This window comes from Lathamus discolor, chromosome 21, assembly GCF_037157495.1.
Source record: "Lathamus discolor isolate bLatDis1 chromosome 21, bLatDis1.hap1, whole genome shotgun sequence".
NCBI lineage: Eukaryota > Metazoa > Chordata > Aves > Psittaciformes > Psittacidae > Lathamus > Lathamus discolor.
Window position 1 is genome coordinate 283,723 of NC_088904.1, and position 22,156 is coordinate 305,878.

Sequence of the window (22,156 nt, forward strand, 5' to 3'; positions counted from 1 at the left end):
CCATATTTTACACAGACAAAACAAAGCCACAGAGAAGGTGTGACGTGGATCATGTTTTGACCCTTGGGGAGGTCTCTGTTGGTGGTGTCTTGTGCCTTTGGTTTTAGCCACGGATCCTCACCCTGCCAGATAAAATGTTTGCTCCTCACTACAGCTGAAATACAGTTGTTTCTGTTCAGCTCCTTCTGTGAGCCAGGGGATGGAATGTGCACGCTGGGAGTGAGCAACTGCTTGGGAAAGGGCGTCCCTGAGTTGTCCAGGGGATCAGGGACGTCCCAGAGGCCATCAGAGAGTCCCTTGGGGCTGGCAGCAGGGGGAGGGAGCAAGCTGGGAAGGAAAAGGGTGAGGGGAAGTCCAAAGCATTGTGAATGGGGGAACACGGGGACTTGTGGGGAACCAAGAGCAAGGGAGGGATGTCCCAGAGAGAGGGAATCACAGAGTGGGAAAAGAGAGAGGGAAAGTGGCGAAATGGCAAGAGGGCAGGAGGGGAGGCCCCAGTGCTGCTGTGGGGCTCACTGCGTGATGAAGGGGCTACAGCAGTGGTTCCCTCCACACCTACCGTAAATCTCAACATCGTCATAGATGTCAGTATCCCTGCAAGGAAAGACAAGGGTGCTGTGAGCCAAGGCAAGGGCCAGCTCCTGCTCCACATATGTCCCGTCTCTCCTAATGCATCCCTTCGCCTCTTCCCAACCTTAGGCTCTCCCCACAGAGATGGGATCCTCTGGCATGGGGTAAGCACGGCTCTGGCTCCTCTCCCGTTGTACATGGATGGTGAACCTCACCAGAAACAGCAGGTTCCAAGCCCAGGGTAAGTATCTGATGCTACACTTATAGTAACTGCCCGGGTTGGACGGTTTTGAGTTGGCAGCCCATGGCCAGGGCTGGTTCAGTGCTGGGGACTCACTGGGCAATTGCTAGAGCTCACGGAGTGGGGAGGAAGGGCTGGGGAATGGGTACTCACAGGTGTAGCATCACGGTCCGGGGCACATAGCCATCTACAACAGTGAGGAAAAGCACTTCAGGTTGTGCCAGGAGTTGGGGCATGAGCGGGGACTCACCCCAGCACCTGCCCCTGCACAGGACAGAGTTTAACAATGTCTTGCATCCCATGGGAGAGCCTAGGACAAGGAAGAGCTTGGCTCTTGGAAGCCGGACCCCTGGGAGGAACCTGCTGGAAGCAATGCAAGGGAATGAGCCTGCCAGGCTGGGAGGCAGCTGGCTGGGAAGAGCCTGAACCCACACTCTCTGTTGCTGGGATCTGCAGCCCATTTCACCTGAGCATCACAGAACCACAGAACCTGGCCTTGAACACTGCCAGGGATGGGGCAGCCACAGCTTCTCTGGGCACCCTGTGCCAGCGCCTCAGCACCCTCACACGGAAGAGTTTCTTCCTTATGTCTGACATGAACTTCCCCTGTTTAAGTACAAGGCATTACCCCTTGTCCTATCGCTACAGTCCTTCAGCGCAAATGTGGCTTGTGGAGCCTGTGCCTACTGCAAAGCCAGGCTGGTGGCCAAGAGACTGTGGGAAGTGGAAAGGCTTTTATCAGAGGGAGACAAGAAGCCTGTCTAGCAGCTGGAATGCTGGTGCCAGGTAGGAGGAAGAGCAGGATGTTTTGCAAAGAGAAGTGGGAGCACTGCAGAGCCAGGGTACATGCCATGGCTAAGGGCATGCCTCTGCTGTCTACTGGTGTGTGTGTGTGCATGAAGAAACTTGTTCCCAAAGCTGTGTGTGCTGTGATCCCCACTAAGGCAAAGCCCCAGCCCCCACAGACTTACACCTCCTCTGGCTGTTTCTGCAGAGGATTTGCTCCTGGTTTGTAAACTGAATAACATCAAGAATTTCTCCTCGTCTCAGTGGCAGGTTCTTCCCTCCACCCCTTTTCTCTGTCACTGCAGGGTCGACCATCATCTGAGTCAGGACATTGATGCTTCCTTCAAACTGAGACACAAAGAGCAGTGAGTGCTGCAGCTTAGCAGCTGTCCCCACGGCAGTGTGAGCCAGGCAGCTCCATCCATTCTCCCTTGGAAAAAGCAAGGCAACTGGTCTGTGGGACTGGTCTGATCTGGGCATGTTTCAGTGGGGAACAGGGAAGGTGTGACCTGGTCTCTGTGCAGCACAGCTCCTCTGCCATTGCCTTGCTGCTCACCTTGAATTTCTTCTGAAACTCCCTGTCTGCCTTCTCTTCCTTCTTGCATTCCTTGAGTGTCATTGGCTTCATCTTCCGGGGGACCTGGGCTTCTCTGCAGAGCCGTTGTGAGTCACAGAAAAGCTCAGGGGACCCTACACCCTGCTCCCTCCCTTCTCCTTCCCCTTCTCCTCCTCAGCCCATCACATTTCCCTTCACTGACTCAGGGGCTCTTGGACCAGGTTTAAACCAGCCACTTGTGCTCTTCACCATGGAGATTTCCCTTGGAGGCCCAGCAGAGAGCATTCAACCACCAGCTTTGTCAAAGCAGTAAGGAGCCCTGGCTATTTTGGGACCCTCAGAAAGAGTAAACCCCCTTGGTTACCTCTGTGCAGCTGCCAGCAAGGCAAACCCGTTAGAGGCTCGACCAGCATCTCCACCTGTAAAACCAAACCCTGGGAGAGGTGCTGCCATGAGGCTGCTGCAAGGTGTTAGACACCTGCTGAGACAGGACACGAGACTGAAACATCAGCAAGAGCCTTCTCCTCCTGGGATCAACCCTTGACTTTGCCCCCTGAGCATGGGGGGGATCAGGGCTTCCCATGCCCATTTACAAGACAGCAAAGAACCCATCAGTCTCCCGTGCACAGGAGCAGTGGGCTCTGCTGCTGCCCAGGGCTTGCTGGGGCATTGAGGCTCCCTGAGCTGCAGTGCTCACCCCAGACCCTCCTGTACCCACCTCCTCTGGGGCAGGGATTTGCTGGTGGCTGGCACGCGGGGGACAGTGGAAAGCCTTGGGCTCTCCTGATGAGCCCAGCAGGCTCTACATCATCATATATCTCATCTTCACCCCTGTGAGGAGGAAGATAGTGGTTACAAAGCCCTGTTGCAGTGAGCTCAAGGGGTCAAGAGCAGGATGAAGGCTACCAGGAGGAGGCTGGGCTGCCTGTGGGTCCCAGGTATGGGGCAGAGTGGGACAGCAGCTCTGTGCCATGTGCCAGCTTTTCCCACTGGGTTGGACAGGCTGGAAGCCACCTAGAATAAAAGGGATGCCTTGGTCCTTACCCTGTTACACTTGGAGCATTCTGCGTTGGGAACCGTGCTGGGGCTGATGAAGCATAGCCTGGTTTGGTGTGACCTATAGTAGAAAGAGGAACAGGAGGGAGCAGTGAGGGATTATTTCACATTCTTGCCCCAAATCTATCACCCACCCTAAAGTCAGAGCCACCCTGGGTTAGATTTAGTGCAGAAGGATGAGGGGAGCTAATACTGACTGCAATCAGGATCCAGAGAGGAGTTTTTAGATGTGTTTTTCCAATTCTTATGTCCCTAATGCTACTTTCTCTCTGAAGCAGCAATGAAAGGGGAGGGAAGAGACCAAAATGAGTATTTTGAATGTGGTGAAAGCTCCGAACTTCAGACCTGTACCAGAATCAGGGCAAATCCCAGATATCTCCATGTGCGCAGGAGCATCATTGCCCAGGACGTGGCTCAGTTTTGCAGTTCCCCAAAGGAAAGGAAGAGAAGCTCTACTCTCATGGCCGTACCCAGCTGAGCACCCCTTGGTGGCTCCGTGGCAGGATGGATGGGTGTCCCAGGATGTGCAGATGCACCAAACTTCTCCAGATCCACGACAGGAGGACGCCTGGGCTTGGTTGGCCTCGCTCCCAGTGCCTTGATGTGTGGCAAAGGCTTCCTCCGGGGCTGAGCTGGGTGCCCCATGGGCTGCACAGGAACTGCTGGAGCACCTCTGGTTTTGGCGAGCGGCCGTGCCTGCTGGGCTGAGCTCCTCCAGGGAGGATCAGACGTGGCTCCCACCTCCTTGCTCAACACATCTCCTCCTCCTGGCTTGGCAGGGGCTGGGTGGAAGCTGCCGCCTTGAACAGTCCCCTTCTTCGGTTGCACCACCCACCCCGGGGGCTCAGCGGTGGGATGAGGAGGTGAACACGGTCCCACACCTTTACCATGTGATGGAGAAGCCCTGCTGAAGTCCACCCTCCTGCTCTGGAGGGCCTCTGGTGGGGGGGTCTGTCCTGGCTCTGTTGCAAGGGACACTGCAGAGCGACTCTCGGGGCAGCCACCCGCTATGGGAGGGTCTCTCCTGTTCCCTCGGAGCTTTGCCTGTAGGTGCCTCACCACGGCCTCTTTCCTCTCCAGATGTGTCTGCAAGCATGAAGAAAAGCTCCAATTAAAACACCAGGGAGGGAACCGAGTCAAAGTCCTCCTCTGGGGAATGCAGTATTTCTTCAACATGGCCTCACACTAAGCCTTCTCCATGAAATGTGCTCAAAGTGGTCCTAGAACATAGAATCCCAGCCTGGTTTGGGTTGGAAGGGACCTTAAAACTCATCCAGTTCCAACCTCCTGCCACAGGCAGGGACACCTTCTACAACACTGCCTTCCCCTGGTCCTGGGTCCCATGAACTCCATGGTGAACCCAGGGCAATGGGGCAGGAGCTGGTGAAGGAGAACACCAGGAGCCATCAGCAGCAGCAAAGTGCAGGACAGTGCTGCTGACACTCAGGCTGCCAAAGCTGGGTGCAGAAAACAGCCAAGCAGCAGCAGCTCTGCCCTACTTTTGTGACCAGTGCGTTTCCTGTGCTGCTCACACCGTGCACGAGTGAGCCGGGACATGCAGGCCCCAGCGCAGAGCTGCCCCAGCTTCCAGAATGACCACAAAGCACCTTTATTTCTGAAGCCTCCAGAGAAAGGCTGCCAGGAGGAGGCTGAATGAGTCTCAGAGAGTGCCAGGTTGGAGGAACAGCACAAAGCTTGGCTGGGATGGGGCTGACATTTTTCCTAAGCTGCTCAGATGGAACTTATGGGAAAGGAGAGATTATCTTTACTGTGAGGGTGCTGAGGCGCTGGCACAGGGTGCCCAGAGAAGCTGTGGCTGCCCCATCCCTGGCAGTGCTCAAGGCCAGATTGGACACAGGGGCTTGGAGCAAGCTGCTCTAGAGCTTTAAGGTCCTTTCCAAACCAAACCAGTCTGGGATTCCATGATTCTATTCCACTATTCTTACCCTCCTCCTCCTTTCTCCCCCACCTTGTCCACAGACACAGTGTCCCTCTGCACTGGGGCTGGCTGCCCCGCTTGCCCTTGGCAAGGCGTAGGCTTTGATTTTTGAAGCTCTCCTCCCTTTGGGATTTCAGTTTGGGTTTGTGCTTGTGTAATTCTTCTCTTTCACAACTGAAAGGCTCTTATGCAAAGAAGCGAGTGCAGGACTTTCAGAAATGTAGATGTACAAATGCATACACACACCTCAACGGGGCCACTTCCCCTCCCAGCCCTAGGCAGTCACCCCAACTTCCCTGCTAAGTGCTGTAAGCAGCATTTTGGGAGTAGCCTGTGCTGAAGCAGCACAAATTCGCTGTTCCAGGCACACCAGGCTCTTACCCAAAAGCGACTTCTTCCAGATTCTCAAAGGTGCCACTGGGATTTTTGGCACCTGTATGATTCAGAGGTTTGTAACCAGCAGTTTTGGAGCCACTGCCCTGGCACAGAGCCCTCGCGTCACTGTGATCGACTCCAGGTTTTCCAACACATTCCAAATCTGGTGGTGCTCTCCTGGCCTGCTCTGCCTCCTTCACAGATGTCTGTGTCCACCCCAACTTCACCCAGCCCAGGAGCTGGTCGGAGGCCCTGGAAGCTCCGACCAGCTCAGATGTACAATGGCCTCCTGGACTTGGTCTTCCAGGAGGAGTGAGGGTCTCGACACGATCCAGCCCCTCATAAGGCTCCTCTCAAAGCCTTTCCAAGCAGGACACACGGCTCTGCTCCCTGTAACCCATCCCCAGGTCCAGCCCAGCCCAGCTCTGGTTCTTACTCACCATTTTCCATCAGCGGATGCTTTCCTGCGTGCTCACCTCCTTCCTGAAGGCCACCAGAGGCACCCAAGCAGAAGGACTCACGCAAGGGGAGCCTCTCCGAGGTGCCCCTCACCTGAAACCAGCAGCTCCTTCCTAACGGTTGCTGAGAAGCTGCGTGCAACGCCAGGAAGCCGCTGTAGCCTGACCATGAAAGAGCACGTGGAGGAGGAAGAGGAGGAGGAGCAGTTCTTGGTGCACCGTTAGCTTGGACTCTGCTGCTCCTGGGAAGCTTGAAGCCCACCAAGCCCTGCTGCCCTTAAATCTCATCCAGAAAAGAGCCTGGGGTTCAGGGAGTGACTTTGGGATGCGGGGATGGGCTGGGAGGACATTCTCATCTGACGGTGGCCGAAGAGAACCCAATGCAGGGCAGGTCTTTGGAGCCCCACAGGACCTGCAGAAGGTGGAGGTGGTTCACAGGGGTTGCACAGCCAAACCAGCACAGCCCTGGACAGCCGAGCTCTGCAGGAGGGCAGGGGTGAAGGCTACAACTTTCCAACATACCCACAGTCAGAGGACGCTTGCTCCATTGAAGAGCCAACCTCTGCTGGCAGCAGGGGAAGCGCCGTGCACGGCGCAGTGCCAGCCTGGGCCATCTCTGTGTTGAAACGTCCTGGTTTCAGGGTTCATTGCCTCAGAGGCAGGAAAGCTCTGAGAGGCTGAGCGAGGCCACACGGCAGGGATGCTCTGGCTGGCTGCAGGCAGGTGCTGATGTCCTTGCTCTGGGATAGTGCACCCCACCAGCAGCGCCTGTGGGTAACACAGCGCATCAAGGACGGCGGAAGAGCCGTGATGGGCGTGTATTGGCCAGGGGTGGCATCCGCAGGGGTCCTGCACAGGGTGGTGAGTGCCCGAGGTGGCAATGGAGGCTTTGATCCCACCCGGCACAGGTGGGATGGAGAGAGCCGTGCTTCACAGAGTGAAACAATGCTTTGTGCTGAAGGGACCTAAAGCTCCTCCAGCCCCAACCCCTGCCACGGGCAGGGACCCCTTCCCCTGGAGCAGCTTGCTCCAAGCCCCTGCGTCCAGCCTGGCCCTGAGCACTGCCAGGGACGGGGCAGCCGCAGCTCCCCTGGGCACCGGAGGTGCCACCCTCACAGTCTGGGGGCCGAGGGCGATGGAGAGGCCACAGAGCCCGCCCTGGGCACGGGGTCGAGGGGGAGCCCAAGGCCTGCGCCCGGCGCGGGGCACAAGGGCGGTGCTGGGGGGGCCGAGGGGGGGGCCGGGGCCCGCAGCCGCGTGGCGGCAGCGCTCGGGAGGGCCCGGCCGAGAGCTCGGGCCGCGGGGCCGGGGCCTTCCCCGCCCGTTCCCCCCGCTCCGCCCGCAGGGCCCGCGCAGGCGCGGCGCGGGGCGCGGGATGGCGACGGCGGGCGCCGTGCCGGTGCCGGTGCCGGTGCCGGTGCCGGACGCGGACGCGGCGGGGCCGGGGGAGGAGGCGGCGGCGGCGGCGGGGCCGGTGTGCGCGGGCCCGGCCCGCGGGGCGCGGCTGCCGCTGGCGCGGGTGAAGGCGCTGGTGAAGGCGGACCCGGACGTGAGCCTGGCGAGCCACGAGGCCGTGTTCGTGCTGGCGCGGGCCACGGTGAGGGGCGGCGGGGGCCTGGGGCGGCGGCGGGAGGCGGACGGGGCCGGGCCGGGCCGTGCCAGGCCGCGGGGCGGGCCCCGGAGCTGCGCCCTTCGCTGCGGCTCCGCCGGGGCTCCTCTCCCGGCCCCCCCCGCGCGGAACCGGGGCAGCCTCGGGGCTTTCCGTGTCCGGAGAGCTCTGCGCCCGCCCGGGGGGTTCCAGCCCCGCTGGGTTTTCCTCCTGCGGAAAGGGTCGCCCGTGGCACCGCCGGGGGTGCCTGTGGGGCGGCTGCGGCGGCGTGGGTGTAGGCTCCGGTCCGCGGGCATCTGCTTCCTTCGCTGCGGACGAGGATGGTTGTGCGCAACGCGCTTTGTCCGCTGACGCCTTTCCTCCTGCGGGCTGTGCCCCGGGAGCAGCTGGGCGCAGCTGGGCTCCAGGAGCTCTGCAGGGGAGCCACCTCTGTCCACAGCGCTTCCAGTCTGCTCCCTTTTGCTTCTCGTGCATCACTGCCCAGCAGTGGCGTTTATTGTTTTCAGGTCAACTTGTTGGAAAAGGGGAGTGTGAAGACGGAGATCCTGGTTCCTTCCTGGAGACTTGCAGGACCTCGCCTTTCCCTGGGATATTCTCTCTTTGCTCTCTCACCCCCTGTGAAACTCTTGTGTTTGTGCTGCAGGAGCTGTTTGTCGAGACCATCGCCAAAGATGCTTACGTGTACGCTCAGCAAGGAAAAAGGAAAACTCTGCAGAGAAAAGACCTGGGTATGAGAGAACAGTCTGTGCTGTGCTTGGCAATGCATGTTCCCCCCCGCCCCGTTGTGATGAAGCAACCGTAGGTGCTTCTCTTTCTCTCCCATCTTCAGAGAAAGGAAAACTTCTCTTCTACCAATGGTGATGGCAATAATCTCACACACCAGCTCCAAACCAAGTCAGCCTCTTTGCACTTGGTCACTGTAGTGCAGTGTGCTTCCAGCTGCTGCTGTTCGAAGCAGGTGCAGTATGGGGTGCGTTTATCCATGTTAATTGGTTTCCATTTGCTTTGCAGATAACGCCATCGAAGCTATTGATGAATTTGCTTTTTTGGAAGGTGAGCTCCTACTTGGTTTCAGTATTTTGTGTGATCCCCTTCATGGAGGGGAAAGAACTTTCTCATTTACAGAGTCCTCTGTTTCCACACCTTTAATAATTAATAGTGTGAGTTGTTAGGCCCCTCTCAGAAAGGTGATACACAACTGGAGTGGGCCCTGAGATGTGCACCACTTTGTAGCTAGATTTGGGTTTACCTCCTGTGTGATTTGCTTGAACTGTAAGAAGTTTCTGCGTCTTCCTTTGGCAGCTGTGAACAAGCGTCACAGCTGCACTGCTGAGGCCTGAGGCTATAGGTTTTAATAGTCCTTTCATTTGTAGGTACTTTGGATTGAGCTGGACAGCAATGGAGCGATGGAGCAGTAGAGAGATGGACACGGTGGCAAACGGGATGTTGAGAGTTCAAACATGGTTCCTGGAATTGAGAACCTGAAATGGCAGCCGTAGTATTTTGTATGAAGTTGAAGTCGTTGTAAGCTCTTTATTTAAAATGCATCATTATTTTCTTAATTCCTTTTTCCATACCTATTTTCTGAGTCATTTCCTGGTGTCCTCCTGCCTGCATGGGGGCTGCTCAGAGCTCTCGCCAGGTCCCAGCAGCACCTGAGAGCTGTCAGTGGAGGGTGGCTCAGCTTGGGCATGGGCAATGGTTTGCAATGGAGCTGTGTTTCATTTGTACATGTTTGCTTCTTGGCCAAACACGATTCATTTCTTTTTAATATATATATTTGGTTGAAGAGCTGATTTCTGACTTCCCCTCAGCGCTGCTGGGATGCAGGGATGGGGCTCGTGCAGCGCTGGGGTGATGGGGTAGGTTTGTCAGGATGCCTTCTAACAGCATTTTGCTTTTGGTAATTCTTTCTGTACATGAAGCTCAGTCCTTCAGGAGTTGTGTGAGCTCCACGGAGATTGAGCTTGTTCCCACTGGTGTGCAGCTTCCATCAATTTCTGTGTTTGCTGGACTTGTAGCCCCCCAAAAACCCCAAAGCCCTGTTTTGAATGTCAGAATGGTGTCATTGTAACAACCCGAGTGTCACTGGCACCTTGGAAAGGACCTTAAGGCTCCTCCAGTCCCAACCCCTGCCACTGGCAGGGACACCCTCCACTGGAGCAGGATGCTCCAAGCCTGTGTCCAACCTGGCCTTGAGCACTGCCAGGGATGGGGCAGCCACAGCTTCTCTGGGCACCCTGTGCCAGCGCCTCAGCACCCTCACAGGGAAGAGCTTCTGCCTAAGAGCTCATCTGAGTCTCCCCTCGGGCAGGTTCAAGCCATTCCCCTTGGCCTGTCCCTACAGGCCCTTGTCCCAAGCCCCTCTCCAGGTTTCCTGGAGCTCCCTTTAGGCACTGGAGCTGCTCTCAGGTCTCCCCTTCAGGAGCCTTCTCTTCTCCAGGCTGCCCCAGCCCAGCTCTCTCAGCCCGGCTCCAGAGCAGAGCTGCTCCAGGCCTTGCAGCAGCTCCGTGGCCTCCCTTGACCTCACTCATGCAGCAAGGAGGGAGCTCGGGGGTCTCCACTCCATCCCTCCCACTCAAAGCATCAGACAGGCTGGTGATAAAAGCTCTACCAAAAGCAGAGCACTAAAAAATGGAGTTTCCTTCCTGGTGGTCTGAAATCTTTCGTCTCTGCCCCAAGGATGTTTCAGAACCCACTCAAAAGTGGAAAATCCAAACTAAATCTTTGCAGACAGCTCAGAACCTTCCACTGGGCTAATGCTGAGCTGCTTTGTCCTGGGCTGCCTTGGGAGCTCACATACAGCATAACCCGAGTTGCAGCAGTGAAGATGAACTGATGTGTTTGTATCAGAAGGGAAAGTCTTGTGGAAACAATCCTCCAGCACTGCTTGATAAAATCAGCTCCTGGAATCTGCTGATGTCAGTTCAGTGGCATTTCTGCATCGAAACCATCTGGTTAAGCCCTCTCAGGCAGCTTCTGTCTGCAGCAGCCGCTAGAGAGGGACAGAGACCTGGGCAAGTCCTCATCTGAAGTGGGAAAGCAGCAAAGGGGCCTGAGCGTGAGGGGCTGGAGAAACCACATGGAGTGGAGGAGAAAACCACCCCCCAGAAGGGCCCTGCTTGACAATGCTGGTCCAAGCGGGAGGAGGCATTGTGTGTACCCTGTGACTTGTGCGCTGCAGCTGCAAGACACAGCAGGTGGAAAAGGGAATTAGGCAGCGAGAAGTGCTTGCTTCCAGAGGTGGGCAATCAGCATTTGCTGCCCAGACGTGGGACTGGAAGGTGCTGGACGATGCTGTTGTCCCCAGGGTTGGTTAATGGACTGTGGCTCATTCAGCGATAATGGCCCAGGGCTGGGAAATGTGGACTCAGCCCCAGCTTTGCCTCTGCCCTCTGGCAGGTCTCAGCACTTTCCTTCTGGATTTTCCCCTGGGAAGTGCGGCTGACACTTTCAGTGTCATGTTAAAGACTGGCAACATCCGAGGATGCCTGGAGGAGGATGTTCAAATCTCACCCAGAAACAGCGGCTTCCAGAAATTGTGGGTCATTTTGTGCCCCCTTCTTAAGGCATCGCTGAGAGATTTCCTTTCAGAAAGTGCCTTTCCCTCCCCTGAAAACACCTGGGACAAAGAAATCTCCTCCAGCAGCTGATGAAATAGCTGGGAGGGGGGCAGGAAACTCCCACAACCAATTTAAAACCAGGACCCAAATGCAAACCCTGAAAGACCTGCACCCAGGGACTGGCACAGGGTAAGACAAGGTCCTGTTTAGAGCCAAAGCCACAGAGGTGGCATGTCCTGGCCTGAAGGTGACGTGGCAGCAGGATGTGGGCCATGTCCACCCCAAGCCCCTCTTCACTCTCTGCATCTCTTCCTTAACAGTCAGACTGCTTTGAATCCCAGAGAACAGGGGTTTTATCCTGGGAATATGTCATGGAGTTAAAGCTTGAATAAGGAAAGTAAAGGCAAAGCAGGAATTGGTCCTGCAGCCGCAGAGCCGGCTCTACCGTCTGCCCTTGCATGGAAACACAGAATCCCAGTTAGTTTGGGTTGAAAGGACCCTAAAGTTCCTCCAGCTCCAGTCTCTGCCACCTTCCCCTAGAGCAGCGTGCTCCGAGCCCTGTGTCCAACCTGGCCTTGAGCACTGCCAGGGATGGGGCAGCCACGGCTTCTCTGGGCACCCTGTGCCAGCGCCTCAGCACCCTCACAGGGAAGAGCTTCTGCCTAAGAGCTCATCTCAGTCTCCCCTCGGGCAGGTTCAAGCCATTCCCCTTGGCCTGTCCCTACAGGCCCTTGTCCCAAGCCCCTCTCCGGGTTTCCTGCAGCTCCTTTAGGCACTGGAGCTGCTCTCAGGTCTCCCCTTCAGGAGCCTTCTCTTCTCCAGGCTGCCCCAGCCCAGCTCTCAGCCTAAAAGAGAAATGCTGAATGATTCCATGTGATCCTGTTCCCAGCTCCCTGGTGTCTCTGGGAAAAGTGCTGCCGTGCATATTTCATGTTTCAAGACCTTTTTCTTCTCCAAGCTAATGTGTAACAGCTCAGCCCCAGAGATGGGGCTTTCACAGGCTCAAGTTCACAGTGTGCACCCAGAACAACCTCTTTGCCCTGTGCACTGAAACGTATATGGAGGAATAAATCCTATCACTGAGACCTTGCCCTGGTGGAGGAACGAGCCCAGACTCTCATGTGGGGACCCTCACACAGGTAACAGCGCTTACCATGCTGGCTGTTGGATGCTGGAGCCTGATGTGTCTGTGCCCCACAGCAGCTCCTCACATTGGATTTCTTTTGTGGTCCCTTGCAGATGGACTCACAATTAATCCTCAAGTACATCTTAAGCTCAGTTCAGCAGAGCCTCTGCTCCCTACTTCAAGGTACCTTTGTGCACAGGGACCTCGGATTCAAAATGCACTGCTGTGCCCCCAAATACTTCTGCTTCCAAGGTTTGCTGCCCTTTCCTGGGGCTGTAGGATCAGCTGGAGGATGCGGGGGGGGGGGGGGGGGGGGGGGTCAGAGGGTCCCCTGGGGTGTCCCACTGAGGTGCTGCAGGGGATGTTCATGTCTTTGTTTTGCAAATCTCTGCAGGAAATGGGGGTAAGAAGGTGCTTGGGCAGCTGCTCCTCAGGGGATGCTGCTCGCTTAGGTAAGCACAGCTGCGCACATCCAGAGGTGGGGCTGAGCTGCTCCCGTTCCTGTCTGGGTGCTCCAAGGCAGGGTCTGGGAGGGTGACACAGGAGCACCCACAGCTCACCCTTGGGCTGTGTCTGTGTGGGGACAAGGCTGGAGCAGAGCAGCGCTTGCAGCGGTGCCACAGCAGCGCACTGCACACTGGACAAAGTGTAACCTGAGGATGAGGATGGTTGGATGGGGCTTGGAGCAAGCTCCTCCAGTGGAAGGGGTCCCTGCCCATGGCAGGGATTGGAGCTGGAGGAGCTTTAAGGTCCCTCCTAACCCAAACCAGGCTGGGATTCTGTGATGCCCCGGTTGATGCCCCTTTCCCCAGGGCAGGCACTGGGTTTCTCTCGCAAAGCAGAGGGAAATGCCTGCTTTGGGCAGAGCTGCCTCCAGCACCGCAGCCCTCATTGGTGCAGTGTCCTCTCCTTCAGAGGCACCAAGACCACGCTTGCACCACCCTGGCCCCCCCCAGCAGTGCAAGTGCAGTGGGGGCTCCTGCCAGACCCCCCCAGACTGTCTGTGCAATATGTAAATGTGACAAGGCCGTTTATTTGGGCTTTGTTGAATAGAAGCTGTTCGAAACAGCTCCTGTAGAAGTGAAGCCTTCTCCAAAATGGTTTGCAGCTTGTAAAATAACCGTGGGGGGCAATTTGCAGCTCCTTGGGCTCTGCTGTGCAGCTCCAGGCCCCTCTGTCTGCCCCAGCATCCAGGGGATGCACTGGCATGTGGTGGGATGCAGCCGTCTGGCACGGGCTGGGGGGTGCACGCTTAGAGAATGGGAAGCAGGAGTCGAAGAGAAAAGGTCAAAGGAGTCAAAGAGAAAAGGAAAATGGTACAGAGGCAATGGTGGGGCAGGGAGTCCTCTGTGGGCAGCCCCAGTTATGCTGCAAGACATGCTGCTGAGCTGGGAAGCAGAGGGAAAGGATCCAGAGGTCAGGAACAGTTTCCTCTCTCAGTTAACTCAAGCCTGCCGTTGCCTGTTCTTGATAATGAACATCCCTTTCACCTGCAAGCACTGGGTTACAATAAATCACAGACACCAAGTGGGAAGTAGCCTTCAGGTTGTCTCCTGTTGTGTTGTCCTGGAACCCTTCAGTGCTGCTCTGTCCCTGCCAGCAGACAGACAGATGGACAGTGCTGGCTCTGCTCCTGCACCTTCCCCTCTCTGTGCCAAGCTTCTTACAGAGCCCACCCCTCTGGGCCTCATTCACAGGTGGGTTTCCTATTCCCTATGGGATCTAACAGGCCTTTCTGATCCTGCTCTGTTTATCTGGTGCACTGGTGAGTATCATATAATAGGAATTCTTTCTGTTCAGTCACATGGGATTAAAAGAAGTGGCAAACGTAAGGAGAAGTGGGCCAACACATCCGCCTTCACCAGCCTGCTTCTCTGTGACTGGGGAATAAGGGCAAATGAATTGGCTTTTATCCCATCATCCATTTAAACAGCAATTCAGGTTCAGATTGGTTCCTCCTGCTGGTGGGTTCCTGCCGCAGCCGCTGCTTCGCTCATGGACGCCCCATGGGATGGGGACTCCGAGCCCCCCGATGCTCCAGCAGTGGTAGGACAGGGATGGGGCAGGGCTGCTCTCTCTGCGGGGCTGCACTGCCCCAACAAAGGGCCTCTTGTTTGTCCCATTAGTGCCATCATTAAATACCCGTTAGTCTCCTGGGGAGAGAAAACGCAGCCCACCCAGGGCCTGGCAGAGGGGTTGCATGGCCCCAGACCACCGGGTCCCCCCGCACCAGCCCCGGGCTGAGTCACCTTCCACTCCACTTGTGTACTGGGGCTAATTGGTGCAGAGCAGCCGGAGCTCAGCTTCACACCTTGTTAGCACGGCCATCAGCTCTCTTTGCCCTCCTGATAGCTCCAGCGCAGGTTTGACTCCAGTCCATCTCTGCAGGCAGTTATAAATGCAGCTCGGGGGAGGCGGAGGGGAGCGGCGCTGGGCAGAGGCAGCAGAGCCATGCTGGGGACCGTCCTGCTGCTGCTGGCGCTGGCCAAGCCGGCGTGCCCGAGCCCGGCCGGAGCCGAGAGCCGGAGAGCGGAGGCGCTGAAGAGGCTCTTGGAAGTCTTTGGCATAGAAGACCCTCCACCCCCCCCGGCTCACGTCAAGCAGCCCCCCCAGTACATGGTGGATCTGTTCAACACGGTCGCCAACGCGGATGGAGTCACCAAGAACCCCGACATCCTGGAGGGCAACACGGTCCGCAGCTTCTTGGATAAGAGTAAGGGTTGGGGGGTCCCTGCGGTGCCGGTGGGGCTGCGCTTTGTCTCTGCTCCTCAACCCGGTCTCTCCTCCAGCCCAGAGCGAGGAGATGCGGTTCCTCTTCGTCCTCTCCAGCGTGGCCAAGAGCGAGAAGGTCCTGACAGCAGAGCTGCACCTCTTCCGCCTCTGGCCCAGGGTCAGCGACGGCCCTAAAAGGCACCACTTGTGCCAGGTGAGGAGGGGTGGGATGGGGCAGGGAGGGGACGTGGGACAGGGACATGGGGGTGGGATGAGGGTGGGGAGAGAATGGGCACGGAGGTGAGGACAGGGGTGGAAGCTGGGATGTGCCCCTGCCTGTACGTGGGGCTGCCACTGGCACGTTGCTGGGAATTCTGTGACCAAGTGCCATCACATCGCACGCGATGGTTATTAACCATCACTCCAGCTCCTGCGTGCAGCAACCAAAGCACCCGTCGCTTCGGACAAACCCAAGCTGCCAATTCCCCACCTCCTGTGCTCCCCAGTGTCTGTGCCCAGGATCTCTCCCTCGGGCAGTTTATAACCCCCTTTGCTGCCTCCCCAGGTCAGCGTCTACCAAGTGCTGGAGAGGAGCGAGGCGGCCGCGCCGGGGGGCAGGAAGCTGCTGGCGGCCAGGCTGGTCCCGCTGCAGGGCTCGGGCTGGGAGGTCTTCGCCATCACCCAGGCTGTGAGTTGCTTGCCCCTGGGCGGGGAGCCGGGGGGGCACAGAGGGGACCCTGGGGCTGGGTGCAGGAGCTTGTTTTAACCCTTTCCATCTCCCAGCAGCTCTTCAGGCTCCAGCGCAAGTCCTTGTCTGGAGTCTCTGCAGCCACTGGGACAGGGTGGGGGGCGGCCAAGAGCCCTGTAGGGCTGCTGCATCCTGCCCCAGACAAGTCCCACTGTTCACTAGTGCTGGCTCCTGCCTCGATGGCCCTTGATCCCCAGCACAGCCCCTTCCCATGCCCGGGACATGGAGTGGGGCCAAATCGGGGGAATCAGTCCCAATTCACCCCTCTCCATTGCTGACCGGGCACCAGCTCCGCTGGCTGGGCCCATGCCCAGTGCGGAGCCTGTCCCAGTCTCTTGTGCCTCAGTGACACTGGTTTGGTCCCCCAGGTTCTCGACTGGACTGAAGATGAAAGCAGCAACCAGGGTTTGCTGGTGACAGTGCAGGGGGTGGGGGGCAGCCCCCTCGAGCCCCCTCCGCTGCAGTTCGCATCTGGCAGGGACCACCACGAGAGCAAGAAGCCAATGTTGGTCCTGTTCACGGATGATGGGCGCCGTGGAGCATCTCCTGCCATGGCCGGCTTCCCAGGTGGGTCTCACGTGCCCTGGGTCTCCCTCGGCGCCACCATCCCCCTTGGCCTGTCCCTACAAGCCCTTGTCCCAAGCCCCTCTCCAGGTTTCCTGCAGCCCCTTTAGGCACTGGAGCTGCTCTCAAGTCTCCCCTTCAGGAGCCTTCTCTTCTCCAGCCTGCCCCAGCCCAGCTCTCTCAGCCTGTCAAATCCAAAGCTCCTTCTCCAGCCGGAGGGAGAGGCCATCTCCTTCCTGCTTTAGTCTGTGCAGATCTGGGCTTTGCTCACCCTGATGAGTGCGGCCGATGGGGCTGTGAGGTTGGTGCTGGTGCCAGGCTGTGACCAAAGGGCTGATCCTGCAGGGTGGGTGGGCAGTGGGGGCTGCCTCCCGTGCTCATGTGATGCTGATGGCATCGGGTGCTCTTTTCTGGCAGATTCCCAGCCTCAGGCCCCCATTGTCCCCGCCAAGCTGTCGGGGCCGCGCAGCACGCGCTCGCTGGACCGGCTCCAGCCCTGCCAGAGGCACCCCTTGTCTGTGGACTTCGAGGAGATCGGCTGGTCCGGCTGGATCATCTCCCCACGGGGGTACAACGCTTACCACTGCAAAGGCTCCTGCCCCTTCCCACTGGGCGAGAACATGCGCCCGACCAACCACGCCACCGTGCAGTCCATCATCAATGCGCTCAAGCTGAGCGAGGGGGTGAGCAGCCCCTGCTGCGTGCCCGACAAGCTCTACTCCATCAACCTGCTCTACTTCGATGATGACGAGAACGTGGTCCTCAAGCAGTACGATGACATGGTGGCCGGGAGCTGCGGCTGCCACTGAGGCCGGAGGAGCAGGGAGGTGGAAACGCCACCACAGCAGAGGCTGCTCCTGCTCCCTCCAGAGCGTCTCTGGGGGTCTCCGTCCTGCAACCCCCTCTAAAAGAGATGGGGTGAGCAAAGCAAGGGGATGCCCGGCCCGCCCCGGCTGCTGTCACCCACGGGAAGGCTCAGCACCGAGCTTGGATTAAATCAACCCGAAGGAGCTCGGCAGCCCTGGGGCAGCACCTCAGGGTGCAGATTTTGCCTCGGCAGAGGCTTCCCGCAGGCTGTACCATATGTATATAGCAAGAGCACTAATATATGAGAGAACCCGCCTGTACAGTGCCCTGTAAATGTCTGTACATTTCTGCATTGCTGACTTTGAAAATGAACCCAGAGGAACTATTAAAAGTGCTGTTTTCTGAGGAGAGCTTGTGGGACCTGCCTGGATGGGGCTGGAAGGGGGCGAGCAAACACCTCATGGGCATGGGGAGGAAGCAGGTGGAGATTCAACCACTGCACAGCCAGCGATGGGAGGGGAGGGCGCTGATCCCCATTCCCTGGAAGCTGAATGATCTCAGGAAGCATCACACGCTCTGCAATGGGGGACAGGAGCAGGGGTCCCCAAGGAGGTGACGTGGGCACACAGAGGAATGCAGTGACAGGGGCTTGGGCTGTAACCTCGGGTCCTTCTGCCCATCCCACCCAGGGAAACGGTGACCCCCCCCTCCTGGGAGCCCACTGATGAGGTACGGTCCCACCCCAGAGGGCAAATCTACCCCCTGTGCCCCACAGACCTGCTCCCCCCTGCCCCTGATGTTCACACAGGGCAGAGCCAACTGCTGCATCCTGAGCACATGCAGATGTTCCAGCTCCTCTCCCAGTGCACCCATGGCCAGGCACCTCATCCCAAAAGCAGCACGTGGACACATCCCATGGGAACCCTGTGGAGGTGTCCCCTCTTCACCCCCGAGTTACAAGCAGCTTATTGAATGACTGGGAATGGGAGCGGCTGTCACCTAGTTTATTCAATGCCTGTTCCTGGGGGTGTTCTTGCTGCCAGATCCGCACCCCCAGAGTGCCCACAGGTCTCATCAGAGAAGCAGCCTGAGCCAGGACAGTGCCCCCAGGCTCCCAAGGGAGGAAAGTGGGTTTGGCTGGAAGGACACACGGCTCTTCCATGGGCCTTCAGCCGGATCCCTTCCGACCCAAACCGGTCTGGGATTCTACAAGTCATGTGGCCACTGCCTGTGTGTGTCCCAGTCCACCCAGGGGCAGAGCCAGGACTGCACAAGGGCTTCATCTCATCCTGGTGTCCACTTCTGACATCCTCAGAAAGGTGGCAGCTCAGCCCCATGCATCCCGCTCCCCGTGTCCTCAGGGTGCCCCATCCCCAGCCTGTGGCAGATAGAAAGACGTCCGTACAGCACCGTGCTCACCTGCAGGACAGCAGAACCACGCTGGGGGAGGTCACGCCACAGTCACGGCCACACGGCCAAGCCGGGGAGCTTCCCTAGGGGACAGGACGTGGTGGAGGGGGGCAGACCCCGTGGGAGGGTGCAGGGCTGCTGTCAGTGCTGGCGGCAGGGGTCATCCCTGCAGCATTCCGACAGCTTCCTCAGGACCCGCTCCTTCAAGCGGAGCCTCCTGGAGAGCTTCAGCGAGTGGCTGATCTCGTCCTCGTGGGCCTTCAGCTTGGCGTAGTAGTCAGAGAACTTGTTGTAGAGGATGGAGATGGGCATCCCGTTGAGGATGATGCCAAAGGAGATGCAGCCAAACGCCACCATCCTGCCGAGCACCGTGTCAGGCACGGTGTCTCCATAGCCCACGGTGGAGAGGCTGACCTGGGCGAGGGTGAGGAAGGGAAAGGATAAAACCACACATGAACAAGCCCTGCTGGGAGCCACCCCTCCACTGCCCCCGGGTATCACCCGGGAATGGCACTGCCCTTGGCTCTGCCTGCTCCAGCACCCGACAGGCTGGGAGAGCCCAAGGAAAGGGCTGGATGAGGCCCCACAGCAGAGACCAGAGACAACCCCCCCCCCGCCATCCTCCTCTTCACGTTGCCTCTTCAAAGCAGCCGGATGTCACCGAGCTGGACCTTCCCTGCAGTCAGGCTGTCTGCTGGAGCTTCCTGCCCCCATGGAGAGGTGGCTCCAGCGCTTCCTGGCCACGAGCTACCCGGTCCCACAGGAATGAAGCTTCCCAGACCTTCCCTCCATGGGAAGCAGAGGCACAGGCCAGGAACGAACCCGGAGGAGCTGTGTTTGGATGCTGAGGGAGCAGCGCTGTGGGGACCGGGTGAGAACAGAGTGGTTTGGGCTTTGTTGGGGCCAGGATCAGCCCAGGGTTTAAATACTCAAACCTGGTGACTCTGCCAAGTGGTTCTTGTACTTCCCCAAGGAACGTGAAGCGGGCAGCCTGCGGTGCCCGGGGGGATTATAAGGGCAGAGGTGATCTCTGGGACCATTTGATCCGTAAATCAAAATGCCCTTTTAAACCCTGGCTCTCGAGCGCTTTAAGCTGCTCCTCAGCTCAGAGGTAATCCCAGGTTACAGCCCCCCTGTTGCTCACCCCCGCCTGGAGGTTCACAGGTCCCACCAACCACCCCAGCACCAGCTTTTGAGCCGCTCAGCATGCAGGGCTCTGGTTTCCCCCCATTACTGAGCCTTTGGGAAGACCGGGCCCTTTTCCACCCCCTGGCCAGCAGCGGTGGTGAATCCCTTGAGCCCTGGAGCAGCCCCTACCCACAGAGCCCCCACCGCTCCCCCCGGGAGGAGATGCTCCCACCTTACCGCTGCCCACCACCACGCGTAGGGGATACTGGTGAAGTTGGTGCCTGGGACATCGTGTTCCACCGAGTGCATGAGAGCAGAGAAGGTGAAGACCCCCATGGCGATGAAGAGGAAGAGGCAGCAAACCTGCTGGTAGCACTGCCGCATGGTGAAGCCGAAGGCCCGGAGGCCGGTGGAGTGACGAGCCAGCTTGAGGATGCGGAAGATCCTCATGAGCTTGATGAGCTTGAGGACCTTGCCCAGCTTGCCCACATTCTCCATCTTGTGCAGCTCTTCATGGTAGAGCGTGTCCCCTTCATCCAGGCTTTCAAAGAGGATCTGGATGTAGAAGGGCAGGATGGCCACCAGGTCCACAGCATTGAACGCTGCCCGCAAGAAGTTCTTGAAGCTGGAGGAGGAGATGAGCCGCATGAGGTACTCGGTGGTGAAGAAGATGGCACAGATCATCTCCAGCTGCTCCATCCACACCTTCCCTGTCTTGTGTTTCATCTCCTCCACTGTGCTCAGTGTCATGCCCACGATGGAGATAAGCACAAAGATGCTCGACATGACGGCGATGATCTTGGCCGCGACAGAGGAGTACGGGTTCTCAATGAGGTTCCAGACCGTCTCCCGAAACCGACCCAGAAATTTGCCCTCAAACTGCTTCCTGGAGTCCAGGGGCTCCAGCTCTGCCTCCAGCTCCTTCTGGATTTTCAGGTACTCGCTGAGCTCATCTTGCTTTTCCTCAAACAGGATCCGGCAGCAGCGCTGGGAGTATTTCAGATGGATGCCCCAGTACTCGATTTCCTCCACAAAGTTACTGGGGCACATCTCGTCCATTATCCACAGGACCCCGCTGAGGTAGAAGTGGAAGATGTAGTGGAAAATGGAAGGATCTCTGTCGAAGAAGTACTCGTTCTTCTGCACCGAGTAGTCATCACAGAGCTGCAGCTTCTTGGTAGGGTCTGTGTAAAGGGCCAGCTTCCCGAGGCGCGTGATGGGGTACCGGGCCACGACGCTGTAAGCTATCTGGAACAACTTGCCACCCACGTTAATGTTGAGCAACAACTTGTTCCTCTGAAGGGGAGCCTTGCTTTTCTCCTGCTTTCTGTCCGTCATGTTCTGCATGGAGCTCCATTGCTTTACCAGGCTCTCCTGGGCAAAGGGGATGTGCACCTCCTCTTCCTGCGGTGTGCGGCCGTAGCCCCGGTGGTCCCCGAGCTTCAGGCTGGCAGAGAGACTCGCGCGCCTCGTCCCCAGCTGCCTCATGGTGCCCGACCCCTCGGAGCAGCGATCCCGGTCACAGGCCACGGGGCAGCAGCTCCAGCCCCATGGGAAGGCTCCCACCAGGCGCACCCTGAGCAGGACAAGCGCTGTGAGCTCCAAGGAGCAGCACTGAGGGACACGGGCACCTGCCAGGCTCCCAAAGCCGATTGCTGCTTAGGCTGTGGGTGCATTGGAGGAGTCAGAGGCAGCCAAGTGTCTGCTCCTTAAGACAGTAATGAGATTGAAGCCCTTTATGTAAGAAACTATTTCCAGCTCTGCACTTCTTTCCTCACTGCTCTTTCCATGCTCTACCCTGTTTCTAAGGGGGACATCCCTTGAAAGGGCATGATCTTGCCTCGAGTTAACCCTGAAAGACCTCCCTTGCTAGGCATGGGAAGGTGCAGACACACAGGGTTTGCATCAGCTTTGTACCCCTACAGGAGCTGCTGCTCTTGGCACCACTCGTTCATGAAGCACTTCATGCTGCTGCCCTGGCTCCATCAGCAGCCCAGAGAAGGGAAATGGTTGTTAACTCCCAGCTCAGCCTCAAACCCCCCAGTGCAGGTTTACAGGAGAAGAGGTGAAGGAAGCATCTCACCCCCTATGCCCGAGCACATCCCCAGTGTGACAGGCAGCTCCTGCTCATCACAGCAGCTCCAGAACTCCCCAAGCAGGGGCAGGAACATGGAATGGGACACTGGATTGTAAGTGTGCAGTAAAAGTTCCCCTGATCTACAGGAACTGAAAAGGAAGAAATAATCCTTTGGATTTACAAAGAAAAGGGGAAGCAAATTTAAATGGCCTGATCTTCGATGTCTTACCCTGGAACACAACCCTACCTCAGCATCACACTGATCCCCACGAACTGATCTAATTAAATACAGAGACCTTGAGCACAAAGCTGCTCCTGGGCTGAAAAGTAGCTCAGGCTCTGCTACAACTGAAGCCTCTGAGCCTGGGGATTAGGAGAACAAAAGTGCTCCTGGCACTGGAGAGAGAAAGGGAAATTGCTGTCACGAACTT

General features: G+C 57.8%; 4 protein-coding genes across 8 annotated transcripts; 2 read left to right on the plus strand and 2 right to left on the minus strand.

Annotated features, from left to right (window-relative positions):
- Positions 1-33: 33 nt before the first annotated feature.
- PRAM1 (PML-RARA regulated adaptor molecule 1) lies at positions 34-8,108 on the minus strand. 4 transcript variants are annotated; one of them, XM_065699865.1, is made up of 9 exons: positions 6,504-8,108; positions 5,964-6,393; positions 3,680-4,295; positions 3,198-3,270; positions 2,872-2,984; positions 2,518-2,587; positions 2,154-2,247; positions 1,783-1,945; positions 1,014-1,171 (listed from the first exon to the last, which is right to left on the minus strand). In XM_065699865.1, the coding sequence occupies exons 2-9, from the start codon at positions 5,964-5,966 to the stop codon at positions 1,122-1,124; spliced, it is 1,182 nt and encodes a 393-aa protein (XP_065555937.1). In that variant the 5' UTR covers positions 5,967-6,393; positions 6,504-8,108; the 3' UTR covers positions 1,014-1,121. The 4 variants fall into 4 exon arrangements, with proteins under 4 accessions (XP_065555935.1, XP_065555937.1, XP_065555936.1 ...); XM_065699863.1 differs by lacking the exons at positions 1,014-1,171; positions 5,964-6,393; positions 6,504-8,108 and adding an exon at positions 34-998 and having other exon boundaries at positions 3,680-5,953; XM_065699864.1 differs by lacking the exons at positions 5,964-6,393; positions 6,504-8,108 and having other exon boundaries at positions 2,518-2,572; positions 3,680-5,953.
- POLE4 (DNA polymerase epsilon 4, accessory subunit) lies at positions 7,102-9,365 on the plus strand. Its single transcript, XM_065699870.1, has 4 exons — positions 7,102-7,578; positions 8,234-8,318; positions 8,602-8,643; positions 8,964-9,365. The coding sequence occupies exons 1-4, from the start codon at positions 7,117-7,119 to the stop codon at positions 8,975-8,977; spliced, it is 603 nt and encodes a 200-aa protein (XP_065555942.1). The 5' UTR covers positions 7,102-7,116; the 3' UTR covers positions 8,978-9,365.
- Positions 9,366-9,854: 489 nt separating this feature from the next.
- LOC136024486 (bone morphogenetic protein 2-like) lies at positions 9,855-17,500 on the plus strand. 2 transcript variants are annotated; one of them, XM_065699860.1, is made up of 9 exons: positions 9,855-12,292; positions 12,393-12,531; positions 12,674-12,730; positions 13,849-13,976; positions 14,668-14,992; positions 15,069-15,205; positions 15,557-15,679; positions 16,108-16,306; positions 16,721-17,500. In XM_065699860.1, exons 2-9 carry the CDS (start codon positions 12,393-12,395, stop codon positions 17,110-17,112), a joined length of 1,500 nt encoding a protein of 499 aa, XP_065555932.1. In that variant the 5' UTR covers positions 9,855-12,292; the 3' UTR covers positions 17,113-17,500. The 2 variants fall into 2 exon arrangements, with proteins under 2 accessions (XP_065555932.1, XP_065555933.1); XM_065699861.1 differs by having other exon boundaries at positions 12,393-12,462.
- Positions 17,501-18,526: 1,026 nt separating this feature from the next.
- Positions 18,527-21,136, minus strand: LOC136024485 (potassium voltage-gated channel subfamily V member 2-like). Its single transcript, XM_065699859.1, has 2 exons — positions 19,886-21,136; positions 18,527-18,934 (listed from the first exon to the last, which is right to left on the minus strand). The coding sequence occupies exons 1-2, from the start codon at positions 21,134-21,136 to the stop codon at positions 18,662-18,664; spliced, it is 1,524 nt and encodes a 507-aa protein (XP_065555931.1). The 3' UTR covers positions 18,527-18,661.
- Positions 21,137-22,156: the final 1,020 nt, after the last annotated feature.

What these genes read in the sequence shown, in the direction of transcription:
- PRAM1 (XM_065699862.1), bottom strand. Translation starts at nt 4,385, where the DNA reads ATGTTGAAGAAATACTGCATTCCCCAGAGGAGGACTTTGACTCGGTTC. An exon ending in AGTTTCAGAAGAAATTCAAG is followed by an intron (nt 1,946 to 2,153) that starts GTGAGCAGCAAG and finishes TTTGTGTCTCAG; the next exon opens with TTTGAAGGAAGCATCAATGT. An exon ending in CAGAAACAGCCAGAGGAGGT is followed by an intron (nt 1,172 to 1,782) that starts GTAAGTCTGTGG and finishes TGCTTCCAGCAG; the next exon opens with GTTCCTCCCAGGGGTCCGGC.
- POLE4 (XM_065699870.1), top strand. Translation starts at nt 7,117, where the DNA reads ATGGAGAGGCCACAGAGCCCGCCCTGGGCACGGGGTCGAGGGGGAGCC. An exon ending in TCGTGCTGGCGCGGGCCACG is followed by an intron (nt 7,579 to 8,233) that starts GTGAGGGGCGGC and finishes TTTGTGCTGCAG; the next exon opens with GAGCTGTTTGTCGAGACCAT. An exon ending in TCTGCAGAGAAAAGACCTGG is followed by an intron (nt 8,319 to 8,601) that starts GTATGAGAGAAC and finishes TTTGCTTTGCAG; the next exon opens with ATAACGCCATCGAAGCTATT.
- LOC136024486 (XM_065699860.1), top strand. Translation starts at nt 12,393, where the DNA reads ATGGACTCACAATTAATCCTCAAGTACATCTTAAGCTCAGTTCAGCAG. An exon ending in AAAGGCACCACTTGTGCCAG is followed by an intron (nt 15,206 to 15,556) that starts GTGAGGAGGGGT and finishes CTGCCTCCCCAG; the next exon opens with GTCAGCGTCTACCAAGTGCT. An exon ending in TCTTCGCCATCACCCAGGCT is followed by an intron (nt 15,680 to 16,107) that starts GTGAGTTGCTTG and finishes TTGGTCCCCCAG; the next exon opens with GTTCTCGACTGGACTGAAGA.
- LOC136024485 (XM_065699859.1), bottom strand. Translation starts at nt 21,136, where the DNA reads ATGAGGCAGCTGGGGACGAGGCGCGCGAGTCTCTCTGCCAGCCTGAAG. An exon ending in ACGCGTGGTGGTGGGCAGCG is followed by an intron (nt 18,935 to 19,885) that starts GTAAGGTGGGAG and finishes ACCCTCGCCCAG; the next exon opens with GTCAGCCTCTCCACCGTGGG.